General features: G+C 38.8%; 1 protein-coding gene across 2 annotated transcripts in view; it reads right to left on the bottom strand.

Annotated features, from left to right (window-relative positions):
• LOC127575884 (PC3-like endoprotease variant B) overlaps positions 1–16,692 on the bottom strand; it is a 591,287-nt gene that overhangs the window by 549,187 nt on the left and 25,408 nt on the right. The window contains exon 1 of one of the 2 annotated variants that reach the window (XM_052026094.1): positions 2,022–2,113. The exons of the other annotated variant lie outside the window; for it this stretch is intronic. Coding sequence (XP_051882054.1) covers positions 2,022–2,026 — 5 coding nt within the window. The 5' untranslated portion in view covers positions 2,027–2,113. Of the gene's footprint in view, positions 1–2,021; positions 2,114–16,692 lie in introns of those variants that run through there. 2 annotated transcript variants of the gene reach the window in all.

The raw sequence follows: 16,692 nt of genomic DNA on the forward strand, positions 1-16,692 counted from the left end.
AACACTAGCTTTGTTATTGCTCTGTGGCTGTAAACTGCAGTCATATGTGTCTTACATTGGACAAAATTCTTTAGCATTCCTTTTAGTCAACTTTATACATGTTGCAATTTTTGCACACTGGATCCAACATGAGCTTCTGTATATTTAATAACTTTGATTGAATTGACTCATCAATTAAACAACAAATTTGCCATGCAATACGTGGTCCAAAAGAGCACAAAGGTGCAGTGCTAAGACAAGTCCTTGAACACTATAATATACTTGATGACAGTCCCATCTTTACTTCTGCTGCCCAGTTCCAATTCAGTAGCTCCCTACGATATCTGAAGATGTAGGATTGTAATAATCTGGTAACTTTTACATCACTTTCTAAGTTGAACATATGTTGCTTTGCTAAGGAATTATTAATATGTTTCAGAACTTATTTTGATTGAAAAATGCCTTTCTTGGGCTCCCATATAGCATTGTTTTGTCCAGCTTCATTCTCGCCATCAATTCCCACTATATTATTTGCTATAAAAATCATTTCCATGCATTCTGCATATAAACAACTCATGCATTTGACCATTTGCAACAAGGCTTCCAATAGAAGCCACTTGAACACGAGCAGCCACTTGGGCTTCTTCATCTGTCTTTCATGCCAAGACTGCTGACATCACACCAAAACATGCACAGATTTCCCACCTTTGTAGTGCCTGCTTAGTTCACCGGCCACAACTAAATTAACCACGCCATCTTTTCTTGTATATTCCCTCACTGCTGAAATCAGTTGGATCTTTCTAATCTCGTGTGCATGCCTCATAGTATTCATCATATATTCAGTACAATACCCATTACCTCTATTCTTTTGTCCTATTTCCTAGCCAGTTCCTTATCCAAATGAATAGAGTGGCCCATACATTTTTTCTTTGTTAATAGTGTGTTATATGAAATGCTATTCAATCCTTTCTGGAACACCAACAAATATTTTTAGATATTCCATTATCTGCAATGTTAGTTACTTCTTCAATAGAATTCATCCTGATTCATTGAACATGATTTAGTTAATATTCTTTCTGAAAGGCTTATATTTGTTCCAAGGTTTAGTCAATATTTCTCTGATAACAGAGCCAGTAACTTCTCCACAATAGATGTTAAATGAATAATTATATGTTTTTTTCTGAAATATTGCTTACCTTTTTCAATATCTGAGTACTACTGACAATTTTCTAATCCAAGAAGACAATTTTGAAATTAAGAATGTTTTGGATCAAAAATGTTTTCCTCTGGGCAAGAAACCACCAGGCCCTGACAATTTACCCATCTTTAATCTCATTAATTTCTACTTAATTTGGAAAAAAAAGTTCCTCTCCTCGATGTGTTTTTATTTCTTCTTATATTTCTGGCATTTAAATCTTCTTCTTTGTTATGAACACTGATATAATGTGTTCAATTAATCTGAAGATTAAAAAAAAACTGCAGATGCTGGAAATCTGAAATAAAAGCAGAAAATGCTGGTAACACTCAGCAAGTCTGGCAGCATCTGTGAAAAAGAAACAGAGTTAACTGTTCGGTCTGAAATCCTTTGTCAAAACTGGACCTGAAACATCAACTCTCTTTCCCTTTCCACCTTATGCATGGAATATGCCTGGTCATTTTTGCCATCCCCATTACAATTATCAGTTTTGTCTGTCCTTGAATGGTCCAGAATACATTAGGCAATCTCTTCATTTAATATTTTTGCCTAGAATTGTTTGATGCTGTAAAATCACCTTCTCAAAACACAGGTTAACAAACACTGCATTTTGTGGGGCACATTACTGGGTAATTCATTTGTGTGGAAGGCACATTCAATGCCCTAGAATTGTCATTGTGGAATGTGCAAAGGGAATCTGGTTAGTTCACAGGCCAGGACTAGGGCCGGGGCCAGATCTAGTGGAGGAGTTGCAGTGCAATGGATGGTGAGGTACCTTATGTTTGCAAAAGTCACAGATTTTTGTGCAACTCGCATGAAGTCCTAGGTTTATAATTTTGTTTCATACCTCATTGAAGTTGGATTATGAGGCAGACATGGTGCTTTGCATTCCAACTGCTAGGCTGTTTGGTCATCTTCTTTATAGCTCTTTCAAGATTTCACCATTGGAATTGGAGCTAAACTCCAAGAAAAAATTTCAACACTGACAGCTGTTAAGAAAAATAGTTTGATTACTTATCTATGCACTGGAATCCAAACTATAAAAATAACCATGCTTTTTTTTTCAATTAATAAGAATAATTGCAGAGAATATATTAAAAAAAGATGTTTTTTTCTGTGGATTTGAATGAGTATGGGGCTCCACTGCCTCTTCAATAGTTTTGACGTTAAATTTAGATATTAATATATTTCTTCAATATTCTCATGGGCTGAAGTTTGTATTTGGGTGTAAGCTTCTCTTGAGTTCTGCTGGGACCTCCTGTAAATCTAGTTGTGTGGAACTTGGAGCTTACAAGAAAAAGATCATTTTGCAGTGGAATCAATGGCAGAAGCTCCTCACACTAGTGCCACTGGGGGCCAGCTCATCCCCAGAATGAAAATTGCTGCTGGTAAATGTTTATTGATTTGACAAGAACATGAAAGTGAATGTTTAACATCTCTGTATTTTTCTTTAAACACTATTCATCACTAAAATACAACATAATCTTCAGCAATACCTGAATTAAAGAGGATATGAACATTTGCCAGATATGTCACTATGTCCTTTAAGAATGGCATTGAGAGGGAATGCTGGCTTAATTTAAGTTCAAAGTCTATCAGAACCAGTGGATCCATCAAAAGAAGTTAATTTTGCTCACAAGTGGAAGAGCATGAAACATTTCTTACTCAAAAGGAAGGATTTGAACTTAAGCAAAGTAAGTGAGTTTTATCATTCTGTACATTCTCTTGCTGCCTGTAAAATAGAGTATATTAACGATTCATAGTGTGTAACCAACCTACAGCCAGTCGACCAGGCATGACACCAAATTTACACTGCTTGCTGATTACAATAATTGTTGCAAGCAGCCAGCATTCACTGCTTGGTTCAAAGACCTTTTGCTTTAGCCAGGGTCACGATTTTGTAAGTGGCCAGGATTGTAAACTGCAGTGCTTAAAAGAGAGGTGCATTGTGGCTGCAGCAGGTCTTTTGCAACCAAAGCTGAGCTGGGAGATATTCAAGAAGGTTGAAACTGGAAAAGAGTAGACCATGCAGTGTTTTGATGTGGCACTGCAGGTCTTGGTGTAGGACGTGGAGCATGAGAGAGGTAGCTTTTTTTACAGGAGCCAGGAGCCCCTCGTGCTAGATAGTCAGAAGACAATGTAAATCAATAGTTGTGGCAGCCAATGCCAAGAGTCAAGGATGAGTTGCATTAATGCAAGAGATTAAAAGACTTCACATATGCAGTCAAGGTCAATGAATACATCTTTATTTGTTGTACACCACCAACTACATAAGTATTAGACACTGCTCTTGGCACCAAACCACCATCGCTCAATGACTACTAACGCCTTTCAACCAGAACTCATAAATAACATTCATATGTTCCACCAGACCTTCACAAATGTAGCACCACTGCAAGCCTCACACCCACATCTAATAGCTTATTCAGACTGCCAGCTACTCAGTGTGTGCACACTACAACATGAACAGATTGCATGACTCTCACTGACACACTGCCCACTCTCTTGCAACTCAAGGTGGCACACAACCAGATACAGCAACGGCTAACCAGCTGGGGACAGGCCCAGCTGCATTAGCTCATTTCCAAGGAAAAAACAAAGCTCTCCATCATTGAGCTCTCACATCTTTTTCCTACATTCCACAAAGTCATGTATATGCTCTACCTGCCTTTCTTCATTAAGGAGAATGAAATGTTTCATGTTACATCTTAGAATAGATTTTTTAAGTAATAGTGGATAACCAGTTGTGAGATGATACAAAAATTCCCCCCAGAAGAAACCCCATACATGATAGAAGATGACCATTCAATGGCTTTTCTTCTCTTCCTCCTCCATCTTCTAGCAGCTCGTCCTGCTCTGAATGCCTTCTGTGCATTGCATCAAAGATGAATGCTTACCAATGCACCCATGCCTGGGAGCAGTTGATTTTGTAAAGAATCCTTGTAGTCCACCCAAAGTCCTTCAGCATTTGGCACATCCTTTCCTGTAGACTTTAAAAAAAATGATAGGCAGCAGCGAGCTCTTGTAGAATAGCCAGAGTTAATTGGCAACCATCCTCCGAGTAGTTGATAATCTCTTCAAATGGCACTGTTAAGGGGACTTTCCTGTTGCTAAATGCATGTTCAGCTGTGCACGGTTAAGAGAGGGCTTCAGCTGGAACATTAAGCTCTATTTGGCATCACTGGTGTCAAATCAGTGTTGCATGCTAATTAAAACTCAGATGTGTTGGCCTGGTATACGTCATGCTCTAATGCCTTTATCAACATGGCAGCTGCCATCCATGACTCCTGTGTAAATAATAAGTATTGCAGATCACCCTATAAATGTGTGCACACACTTTGGTTGCCACATTAGAAGCAATTTAACACCAATAGTGTCCAAACAATGACTGCTGTGGAGACAAATGTTGTAGCCACAATATGTAGTTTAGTTGACAAGGGTGGAAAATTGGTTAGCAATTAGAAGACAGACTGTTGGAATAATTGGTATGTCCTCAAACTGTCTGGTTCTGATTGGTGTTTTCTCCAAGGATCCCTATTGAGTTTTCCTGCCAAATTTTGAAGTTTGCAGACAACATTGTAGTACAGTAAGTAGTGTGGATGAGTGCAAAAGAACTGAATAGGCATTGGTAGATCAATTATGTGGGTTTAACTGTGGCAGATGGTGCCTAATATGGGAAAGTGCTAAAATCAGGATCTGTAAGCAGGAAATATATTTGCAGCAAGCAGGTGTTAAAGGAAATGATGAAGCTATTGAGAAATGCCAGAAATGATTTGCTATCAAGTAACCTATAGGCAGTGTCTAAGAATCAGAATCATTTCTGTATTCCCAGAGGAGGCTATGGGCAAGTTTCTAAGTATGAGAGAAAGGGTACAAATGGAAGCAGTACTAAAAGAAATGGAGGTTTAAAGGCAAGGCTGATAGGGCTCAGGAAGTTAAAGGAAGATAATTATGAACTTTGTGAGACAAACTTCATTTGATGGTATGAAAGATATGCCCAATGAAATGAATCATGTCCTTGACATAAGCTTTAGAGAATTATTCAAAAATCATGGTGGTGTACAAGGATTGGAAGGTAGCTAATGTTACATCAGTCTCTGCAAGGATACATATGGAGCTTATGCCAAACATTTACTATCTTTGAGGAAGCAACAATGAAATACCTATGGCAAAAGGTACTCTGCTTACATCTATTTACAAATTATAGGAGCTTTCTAGAATAAATCTTATTTGTAATGAGACATACATAATGATCTTTTTTCAACCATGTTTTGATTGGTTAGTACCTTAGAAGGGCAAGGAATAGGAGGCAAATTTACTGATAGTATACTTGAGCTGATCTAAATGAAGTAGACAGTTGTTTTGAATTGAACTGCATAGACATGATAAGGTATCATTAGTGACGAGTGCAAAGGTTATTGTACAGAGTGTGTATAAATGATTTGAATTGTTTGAAATTGACATTAATTTGGGAGGCTGGGATTATTTCAAATAAAAGATAAGCTAAATACAAAAGGATCCAGACTGGCTGAGAAAGTGAGCTGAAGTACAAGAAGTTCCATGTAATGTTGCTATCACAAGGTAGGAGACAAAGGAAGATAAATATAAAGTATAAATAAAAAAAATGTTTTTTGGCCACGGAATTAAGGTCTGAAGATTGGTAATAAATAGCACAATGGAACTAAATACTATATTTAGTGTAATATTATAAAACTTGTTATTTGCATATGGGAAAGAAGGAATCATAAACTTTATTATGGTACAGATTTGGATAATACCCTGCATTGGGAAATTTGAAAATATAAAGCATTAAAGTGATATCTAATTCATGTTATTAAAAAAACTAGATTAACTTTTGGTGCCCTACAGACTCCTACTATTTTAATTGTCGAGAAATGAAAGGCATCCAATGCAAGACAACAACCTCAGGGAATATTCCCTCAGCACTGAAGCAGCTAAAAGAAATCAATGGAATTGGCAAACAATTTGTTGCTAAATTGCCTAAAATTTTCCAATAAACCAAACAGATAATATGTCTCAATTAATGAAAACAGTTTTGAGACAAAGACTTTGGATTAGAAATGGAAACTTCATGGTGAATGTGCATTTATAGGGGATCACAAAGACTTCTGTCAGTGTCAGGCCATACTTTTTAATATTAAGTGGGATCTACGTCACACTTAAACTAAAGTATAATAAACACCACTGTGCTGCTAAATCAGTACTTGAATGGACAGACTTCTACATTTATTGTGGACATGCTTTAACTTGACTTTTTGCCATAAATCAGCCACTACTTTGAGGAATACAATATTTGTAAGTGAATACTTCTGACAACCCAACTCCATTCATGCCACAAAACCATGTTCTGTTGTCATCTCTGCAGAACTAAGTGCAAGATATGACAGGTTGTATTTATCCATGGTATTTAAGTGTGTTCTTGGGGCTCGGGAAGGATGCTTCAGTCAGCACAACAGGGAAATGGTTGACAGAAATAATAATGGGTTTAGATTTTGAATGTTGCAGTTATATAGTTACAAGCAGAGTGCTCACCTCAGGCGGGCCAGAAGCATGAGGTGGTGCTATAATTGGGCATAACATCTTTGATGAAACTAAAGAACAGAATCAGACAAGGATGCTGTTGCAGCTTAAAATGGTGTCTGTTGCGTTTGCGGGTGTATGAAGGCTGATGACAGGAATGGATTCAGCTTCATTACAGCACTCACTGTTCTCAAACAATAAATACGATCAATTGTATTTGAGGTTTGCCAGCAATGTACACAGATTGAGGCCACTTTTCCCAAAAGGTCTCCCAGTGAATTGACATGTACCATACTGTACCATATCCTTGATAGCTATTCTTAAAGCAGGCCATCCCCTTTTTGCAGAAGTGAATGCAGAATAGGGAGGGATGAGGCAGAGCTGATGAAATGAATGTGTGGAAGGGATCTAGATGGAGCAAACACTGGAGCTGAGTAACAGATATAACACTGGTGATGATGAGGAAGAGGGCTGAGGAAAAGCAGCATGATTGGTTTAATTAAATTGGTTAATAAACCAATCTAATTGATTAATTAATTATTAATTGTCCTTGAACCATTCGCTTCCCCCAACTGACTGCATCTTCAGTTGGTTTCAGCACCCAGCCAGTATCGAAAAGCAAATCTAAGACCAAAAACTTGCAGATGCTGGACATTTCAAATAAAAACAGGAATTGCTGGAGATCCTCAGCAAATCTGCAGAGAAAGAAACAGAGGTTACATTTTAAGTTGAAGAAAAGACATTGAAATGAAAAGTTAACTTTGTTCCCTTCTGTAGATTCTTTCTAACATGCTGAGTATTTCCAGCATTTCCTTTTTCTTTTGGTTTTCAGTATTATCACATGATTAAAAAACAATTTTTAATTTCTTTGTACCCCTTACTAATTATTTACCCCTTTTATCTTCCGCCTAACCAAGAAGGTTGGTAACTAAGCAGATTGATGAACACTGGGCAGTTGATGTTGTTTACGTGGACTTTCGTAAGGCACTTGACAAGATATTTTATGGCAGGTTGATCCAGAAGATTAAGGCACATGGGATCCAAAGTGAGCTAGTTAATTGGATCCAAAAATTGGCTTAGTGGCAGGAGGGCAGAGGATGGTGGTGGAAGGATGTTTTTCTGATTGGAAGTCCATGACCAGTGGTGTACTTGTGTGTGATAAATATTAATGACTTGGATGTGTATGTAGGGGGTATCATTAGTAAGTTTGCGAATGACATAAAAAATTGGAGATGATGTGGTACTGAAGAAGGTCTGCTAAGGTTACAGCAGGACATAGATGAGATGGAAAGTTCAGCAGAGCAATGACAAATGGAATTTAATTCCAACAAGTGAAAGGTAATACATTTTGGGAAAGTATGTATTCAGTAAATGGTAGGATGTGAAGAAGTGTTGATGAAAGGAGGGAACCTGGGGTTTAAGTCCACAGTTCCCTGGAAGTAGCAATACAGGTAGATATCACGGTGAAGAAGATGTAAGTCATGTTTGCCGTCATAGGTCAGGTCACAGAATATAAAGGTTTGGACAGTAAGTTGCAAAACAATGGTTAGGCTGAACTTGGGAGTATTGTGTGCAGTACTGGCCACCCGCTACAGGAGGATTGTGGCTGCACTGGAGGATGGTCCCAGAGGACATTTGCCAGGATGTTTCCTGGATTGGGAGGACTTTATTGATAGGAAAATATTGAATATACTGGTCTTGTTTTACCTGGAATAAATGAGGCTGAGGAGTGACATTATGGAGGTATATAAATTTTTAAAAGATGTAGATACGATGGATAGTCAGAAGTTTTTTTTCCCATTGTAGGGGTATCAAAAACAAGAGACATTGGTTTAAGGTTAGAGGAATTAGTTTTAAAGGGGATCTGAGGGGAGAGTTCTTTTTTACATAAAGAGTGGTTGATATATGGAATGAGCTACCAGAGGAGATGGTGGAATCAGATACAATCACTATGTTTGTGAGACATTTAGTCAAGCAGTTTAAATAGGCAATGTAAAGAAGGATACGGTCTCATTGTGGGCAAATGGAATTAGTGTAGAGTGACAAAAAGGGTTAGCAAGGACGTAGCGGGCCAAAGGGCTCTTTTTTGTGCTATTCAACTCTATGGCTCTTTAACTCTATGACTCCAGGTCCTTCACTAAACGTCTGCCTACAGAGTAACAATCCTCCTGATATCATAATATGCATTGTGGATACCAGCTGGGGGACTGCTACATCGAATGATCTTATTGGTGAGGTTGAGTATGCTTCAGCATAACTGTAGACATTAGGTATTAGTATTATGAACATCAAGGAGAATAAATTCCAGAGAGTAATGTTCACTCAAGGCAATACTAAGCAATCAGAGTTCTATGAAGACAGGGTCCAGCATGGAAAGGGGAAGCACAGAAACAAATGTATAAGGTGTTGGTAGGCTGAGACAGGGAGTATAGGGGTTATAATTCAATGATTGGAAGGTATATTACAGCTGTATGGAGTTCTGGTGAAACTATACATGATGCATTGCATTCATTTCTGGATTCAAGTTTCTAAATGGCCTCTCTCTATTCCTATGTCCCTAATGCTCAGCTCCAACTCCTTGTGCATAAATGTGATATTGACAACATAGGTAGAATCTGCAACCTCCCTTTGCCCTGTAAATGGGAACTTCAACTCCATGGGCACAGTATTCTTAAATTTTCCTCCATATCTCAATGCACATTCAAAACCTTGCTGTCCCTCTTGTAGCTCATAGCAAGTCCTTTTCACCTTTAATTAAGCAGACCAACATGAGCACCTGGTTGATCAACACTTTCCTTTCACAATTCTCATCTCCATTTTCAAACTTGCCCTTGTTCCAGTCCTGTAACCTTTTCCAGCCCTACAGCCATCTGAGACGTCTGGATTCCACCCACTGGGACCTTATGTATGTCCCTGATTTTAATCATTCTGTCACTGGTAGCTTGCTTTCAGTTGCCACAGTTCTGAGGTCCATAATGTTTTACCATAAACAATTTCACCCCTCTACCTCTCATTTATCTTTCAAAATGCTTCTTTAGGCTTATTCTTTGAACAAGCTTTTGGATACCTGCTCATAATCAAGAGACTTAATATCACTTTTTTTTGCCAGTGCTCTTGTGAAGTCCTTTGGGACATTTTAATGCACTGTATAAATGGAAATTATTTCAGTTATGCTTTCCATCATCCTTACAATCATCTTAAAGACTTGCATATTTGATTAGGCTTTTGATCTTTCCTCTCTTATTGGCTTAGTGTCTACTTTTACTATACTATACATCTGTGAATAGCATTGGGAGCTTTGCCTTTGTTAAAGGTGCTATATACATTGCTGATATTGACCCAGAATTACCCTGCCACTCTATTCTTGATTGCTGAGTCAATATCTTCAAACTCTCTGCTTAATACATTGCATCAGTACCCTCACACAAATACTACAGTGGTTTATAGATATGATCCACAGCTCCCTTCATGAGTCAGCTTGGAATTATTGTAAACATGGTTTTGTTAATGTTGCCCATGTTTTCAGAACAAATATTAATCAAACACATGTTCTATTATCTCTGCCTCTGTTACCACCAATGGCATTTCACTGGTTTGTAAGTGGCGATGTTTAAATGATCAGTCAGTTATTGTATCACATTAACTCGATGCCTCCAACTTTTCACCTGAAGGGTTGGGTATTTGGCCATGTGGCTTTGAATCTACTTGGAAAGTTATGAATTTAAAACATTTCAGTCTGCAGCTGCCACAGCAAGTGGTTCAGATGGATGGAGCTGCAGAACAAATGATGTGATTCAAAAATCTGGAGCTCCACAACACAGGCATAATATGACTGGATCTAAGCCCTATTGCTTATGAGTGTAAAACAATTGCTATTTGATCTAGGTATTTGAACCACCTAGATCAAAAGAACCCAGACAAACACACAAAGGTTTTCCTTGGGTGTGAGATCTGCTATTAATATCTGACATCTGTAAACCTGAAACTTGACAAGAAGCTTCCTGATAATTCACCCTTTCATTTACCACTTAAGGATTGTACTGGGCCCAACCCAAGCCAGAGGTGTTCAGCATATACTGTGTCAAGTCCAAATTTGCACTTAGATAAAAGGCACTCTAGTCATGCAGCAGAGAATAACTTTTTCATGTGGATCCACACCCTGTAAGGCATCAACACCCAATAAGAAGATAATGTTGATGAGAGAGAATTGTGCGAACTTAAGGAGGTAAGAAGTCGAAATAGGAGTAGGCCATTCAGCCTCTCATAACAGCCCCACCATTCAATAAGATCATAATTGATCTTTTACCTCAGCACCACTTTCACGCACTAACCCCATATACCTTTATTCTTTTAATACCTAAAAATGACCAATCCTTTTTTTTGTAGTATACTTAGCAACTGAATCTTCAGAGCAACACTTGGGCAGACAATTCCTGAAACTTACTACCTACTCAGTGATTTTTTTTCTCATCTCTCCTGAATGGCCAACTCCTTATTTTGAGGCAATAACCATTGGTTCCAGACACACCATCCAGGGGAAACATCATCCACCCTGTCAAATTAGGTAAGAATTTTTCATGTTTCAATAATATTGAAGTTTAAAGTCTATTTGTCCAAATCTATTAATTCCAGCATCAATTGTTGTGATGCAGAATGGTGAGTTCTGAGAATAATGGTTCTTAAAGTTGGTATTTTCCTTGACATACATAATAATCTGTGCATGATGTATAACTGATTTGAGGTGTAGAGTATAGAGAACTATATACAGTGGCATGCAAATGCTTGGGCACCCCTGGTCAAAATTTCTGTTACTGTGACTAGCTGAGCGAGCAAAAGATGACCTGATTTCCAAAAGGCATAAAGTTAAAGATGACACATTTCTTTAATATCTTAAGCAAGATTACTTTTTATTTCCATCTTTTACAGTTTCAAAATAACAAAAAAGGAAAAGGGCCCGAAGCAAAAGTTTGGGCACCCTGCATGGGTAGTACATAGTAACACCCCCTTTGGCAAGTGTCACAGCTTGTAAACACTTTCTGCAGCCAGCTAAGAGTCTTTCAATTCTTGTTTGGGGGATTTTTGCCCATTCTTCCTAGCAAAAGTCTTCTAGTTCTGTGAGATCCTTGAGCTGTCTTGCATGTACTGCTCTTTTGAGGTCTATCCACAGATTTTCGATGATGTTTAGGTCGGGAGACTGTGAGGGCCATGGCAAAACCTTCAGCTTGTGCCTCTTGAGGTAGTCCATTGTGGATTTTGAGGTGTGTTTAGGATAGTTATCCAATTGTAGAAGCCGTCATCTTTTCATCTTCAGCTTTTTTTACAGACGGTGTGATGTTTGCTTCCAGAATTTGCTGGTATTTAATTGAATTCATTCTTCCCTCTACCAGTGAAATGTTCTCCGTGCCACTGGCTGCAACACAAGCCCAAAGCATGATCGATCCACCCCCGTGCTTAACAGTTGGAGAGGTGTTCTTTTCAATGAAATTCTGCAACCCTTTTTCTCCAAATTCTCCTGCATCCTCACCGCAAAATTCAGCGTCAGAAGTTTGCAAAGGAACATATAAGCAAGCTTGATGCATTTTGGAAACAAGTCCTGTGGACTGATGAAGTTAAAATAGAACTTCTTAGCTGCAATGAGTAAAAGTATGTTTGAAGAAAAAAGGGTGTAGAATTTCATGAAAAGAACACCTCTCCAACTGTGAATATGCTCTGTGGATAGACCTCAAAAGAGCAGTGCATGCAAGACGGCCCAAGAATCTCACAGAACTAGAAGACTTTTGCTAGGAAGAATGGGCAAAAATCCCCCAAACAAGAACTGGAAGACTCTTAGTTGGCTGCAGAAAGCGTTTACAAGCTGTGAAACTTGCCAAAGGGGGTGTTACTAAGTAATGACCATACAGGGTGCCCAAACTTTTGCTTTGGGCCCTTTTCCTTTTTTGTTATTTTGAAACTGTAAAAGATGGAAATAAAAAAGTAATCTTGCTTAAAATATTAAAGAAATGTGTCATCTTTAACTTTATGCCTTTTGGAAATCAGGTCATCTTTTGCTCGCTTAGCTATTCACAGTAACAGAAATTTTGACCAGGGGTGCCCAAACATTTGCATGCCACTGTATGTCTCTTCACAAATCTAAGGTAGCAATTTAACATTAAGGTTTGATTGATGATTGTAAACTCCGATCTTCTAACATTGTCAGAATTATTCAGTTGAATTGCTACCCAATAACTCACTGTCAACTACTTATTATACTGTGTAGTAGTTTTCTTTGAATGCAAGTTCCACATCCATAGACAAAAATGGCTGATTTTATGGCATTGAAGTTCTATAATATCAACAAAGTGGGGAACCAAACATTTCTGTACTGGATGCTGGTTACTATTTATATATATGAATAAATAATATTAAAGATGATAACTCATCTGTAGTAAATGATGATTGTCGTTAATCACCAAGTTAAAACTGCAGTGAGCAGTATTATCAAACACCTTCATTTTCATAAAAATATCTATCACACACAATAAAGACCTGATGAAAAGAAAGGTGGAAGTAATCAGGACAGAATGCCAATTACCTCATTACTTGTCATAGCACATTGTAACTGGAAATTGCTTATTTCAGGTTCTGTTTGCTTAGGCAATTACAATGAACTCTCTGCTTGACATGTTGTTTGCACAGATGTAGTGCATTAATAAACATGAGGGACTAATCTGAATTATCGAACCAGCTGCAATCATTCAGACAAAAGGCTTTTTAATAAGTCAAAGAAAGGAGAGGTATCACTGGAATTCCCTTTAAGTAATACTGACATACTTTATCAAATGTGAAATCCACAACTTTAATGTGCAGTATTGAAAAGCTTCCCACTGGTATTTTCTGCTCTTGTTACTTGTTCTATAAATTGATAGTCTACAAAATGTGTATTGTTATCAATTTATTTTCTTATTATATTCAGTATGTCAGGGTCTTTTTAAAAAAATCATAACTTGATTATGTTTTGGAATTTGAGATTATGTTACCATTTTTGTCCCATATGGAGCCATGTACATAGTTTTCAATGTAACGCAAGTGGAGAAATGACTACAGTGAAGGGAGTTTCCATAGTACCTTGTATTTGGTGCATAAAGAAAGAGTTTGTAAAATCTTATTGGACATAACTAAAGTTTGCTCACAGAGTGCAAAGAGTTAAAGGGCCATATTTCTCAAGCTTTCCTTTAGGAATGCATTGATAGACATGAGCAAATGTACAAGAACAAGCCTATTTTTACTTGTCATGACCTTACTGAGGCAATTACTGATGAAGTGGCTGGGTGCTGTACAAACTGGAAATTAGGCATAGAATTTTTGCAATGGTTCTCCAGTCGCAGACTGTAACCTTGGAAGAAGAGGAGAAGGAACCCAGAGAATATAGCATGGTTGGTCCTTTCCCCCGATTCTGTGGGGCTGAGGTACTGGCCAGAGACTGACAGAATCCCTGTAGAATTCCAGGCATCAGTCCTTCATTCCATCAGAAATGATGGTTGAGAGCTTCATAAAGAGAAAGATTTCAAAGTATGTCCACATCAGTGGTAAATCAGAATGTCAAAGTGGAAAGGAAGGAGTTCAGCCCAGAAATTCTGGTCCCTTCCTGCAGCCAAGAAACAATTAAGAAGACATAAAGCAAGTACATGAGGAAGAAAGGAACAGAAGGACGCATTGGTAGGATGGGATGAAACCAGGTGTAGGGAAGCTTGTGTCAAGCATAATATTAGCATGAACTTGGACCAAACTGTCTGCCTCTATGTTCTCAGTATCATATGTTAGAATGCAATGCCTAAAGGGGCAATGGGCATTTGCAGTACCAGTAGCTATGAAGTCATAATGAACATTAAACCTAATGTCAAGGGGTACTTCCAGACACCCAAACATACTCTCTGAAGAGCAACCACTTTGTTTGTCTTTCTGATACTAGACAGATCATTACTTAACAACAATATATTGTAAAATACAGCCAAAGTGATTTAATTATAGTCAGTTGGTGTTTGACATGTTCTTTAGGATGCTTGTCCCTATTATTTTGTATTTCTCCACTTAGTTGTGCATAGATATCAAAAATCTTGAAAGACATACTGAAAAGAGCATCCTTTATTCCACTCATTTGACAGTTTTAATCTCCCACCACTCAGTGGGATCTCTGATCATGACTCTGAATTTGCGCTGAGACTGAGATAAACTTGTAATGGTGGTGGCAGGGGTGGGGAAGGCATGCTAAATTCTCCAATCTTGGATGCAGTGGAAATAAAGAAAGACTTCAGCCCATGATTTGACCCGATACCAATGCTGATGCTGTTTACTTTAATTGAGATCATTGATTTGGAACTGCAGAATCCTTAAAAGATTTTACAATCAAGCGGGGACCTATTACTGAGAAAGGGGAATTTAATGGTGCTAATATATTGGAAGAGATGAGAAATCTTAAAAGAAGTAAAAGAATTTCATAGACATCATCGAGCCTACTGCTGTCTTCCACTGGGTATTCCCAAGCAGCAGTGGTAAGAAGGTCAGTTTTGGAGAGAAATGGGACAGGAGAATAGCCATTATCATCTCCTGGGTACTTACATTTACCTGGTGGGGAAAACTGACTGGTGGCATTGCCTCCCCCAGATTTAACCGTTCACCTAGGCATTAAGGACAATTTATTCTGGCTAATTAACCTACCAACCTGCATGCCTTTGTGATGCAGGGGGAAATGCACGCAGTCAGGAAGAACATGAAAACTCCACACAGACAGCACCCGAGGTCAGGATAGAACACGGGTCACTCGTGCTCTTGGGCAGTGGCTCTACAGCAGCACCACTGTGCCGCCCAAAAAGAATTATTGAGAGAAAGGGACCAGGGTTGTGAGGAGATCCATACATCTAGATGGAGGTCAGTGCAACAGTCGGCTGCTGAAATTTGGCGGTGGGTGGTTAAAAAGTGGGGAAGGTGAGTCACAGGAAAGAGAGCTCGTGGTTGGTGGTGGAGGTTAGAAGATCAGTCATGGTAAGGTCTGTCAAGTTGGGAGTTACAGATGATGGTCAGGGTGTAATTGAACTGGAATGTGCAACATATATTCAGAGTATATTTCAAGTACAGGAGAGGTGTGAGGTTGAGAGGTGGGTGTTGAGGTATGGGCCAGGAAATTATTGGATGGCGGGTGTTAGGCAGTGGTAATGAATTTCGACGGATATTACCAATGGGGGGGGGGGGGTGGGTGCAATGGAAGTTTCAAAACCAGGTAAGTAAATTAATTAGGCGACCAGTATGAGTTGGATCCAGAATCCAATTCATCACTATCACTATTATTCCCTCGATACTAATCAACAAGGTTCAGAACCTGGGCCTCTGTACCTCCCTCTGCAACTGGATCCTCGACTTCCTTATCAGGAGACCACATTCAGTGCGGATCAGTAGTAACATCTCCTCCTTGCGGTCAATCAACACAGGCACACCTCAAGGATGCGTGCTTAGCCCACTGTTCTACTCTCTGTACACTGTGTGGCTAAGCACAGCTCAAACACAATCTACAAATTTACAGATGACACACTAGTATTGGTAAAATCTCAGATGGCATCGAGGAGGCGTACAGCAGTGAGGTAGATCAGCTGGTTGAGTGGTGTTGCAACAACAACTTCACACTCAATGTCAGCAAGACCAAGGAATTGATTGTAGAATTCAGGAAGGGGAAGTCAGGAGAACATACACCAGTCTTCATTGAGAGGTCAACTGTGAAAAGAGTGAGCTGCTTCAAGTTCCTGAGTGTCAACATCTCAGAGGATATATCCTGGACCCAACAGACTGATACAATCACGAAGAAGGCATACCAGCGGCTCGACTTCGTAAGGGGTTTGAGGAGATTTGGTATGTCACCAAAGACTTACAAATTTCTGTAGATGTACGGTGGAGAGCATTCTGACTGGTTGCATCACTGCCTAGTATGGAGGTTTCAATGCACAGGATTG

The sequence above is a fragment of the Pristis pectinata genome, chromosome 11 (genome assembly GCF_009764475.1).
Source record: "Pristis pectinata isolate sPriPec2 chromosome 11, sPriPec2.1.pri, whole genome shotgun sequence".
NCBI classification, from domain to species: domain Eukaryota; kingdom Metazoa; phylum Chordata; class Chondrichthyes; order Rhinopristiformes; family Pristidae; genus Pristis; species Pristis pectinata.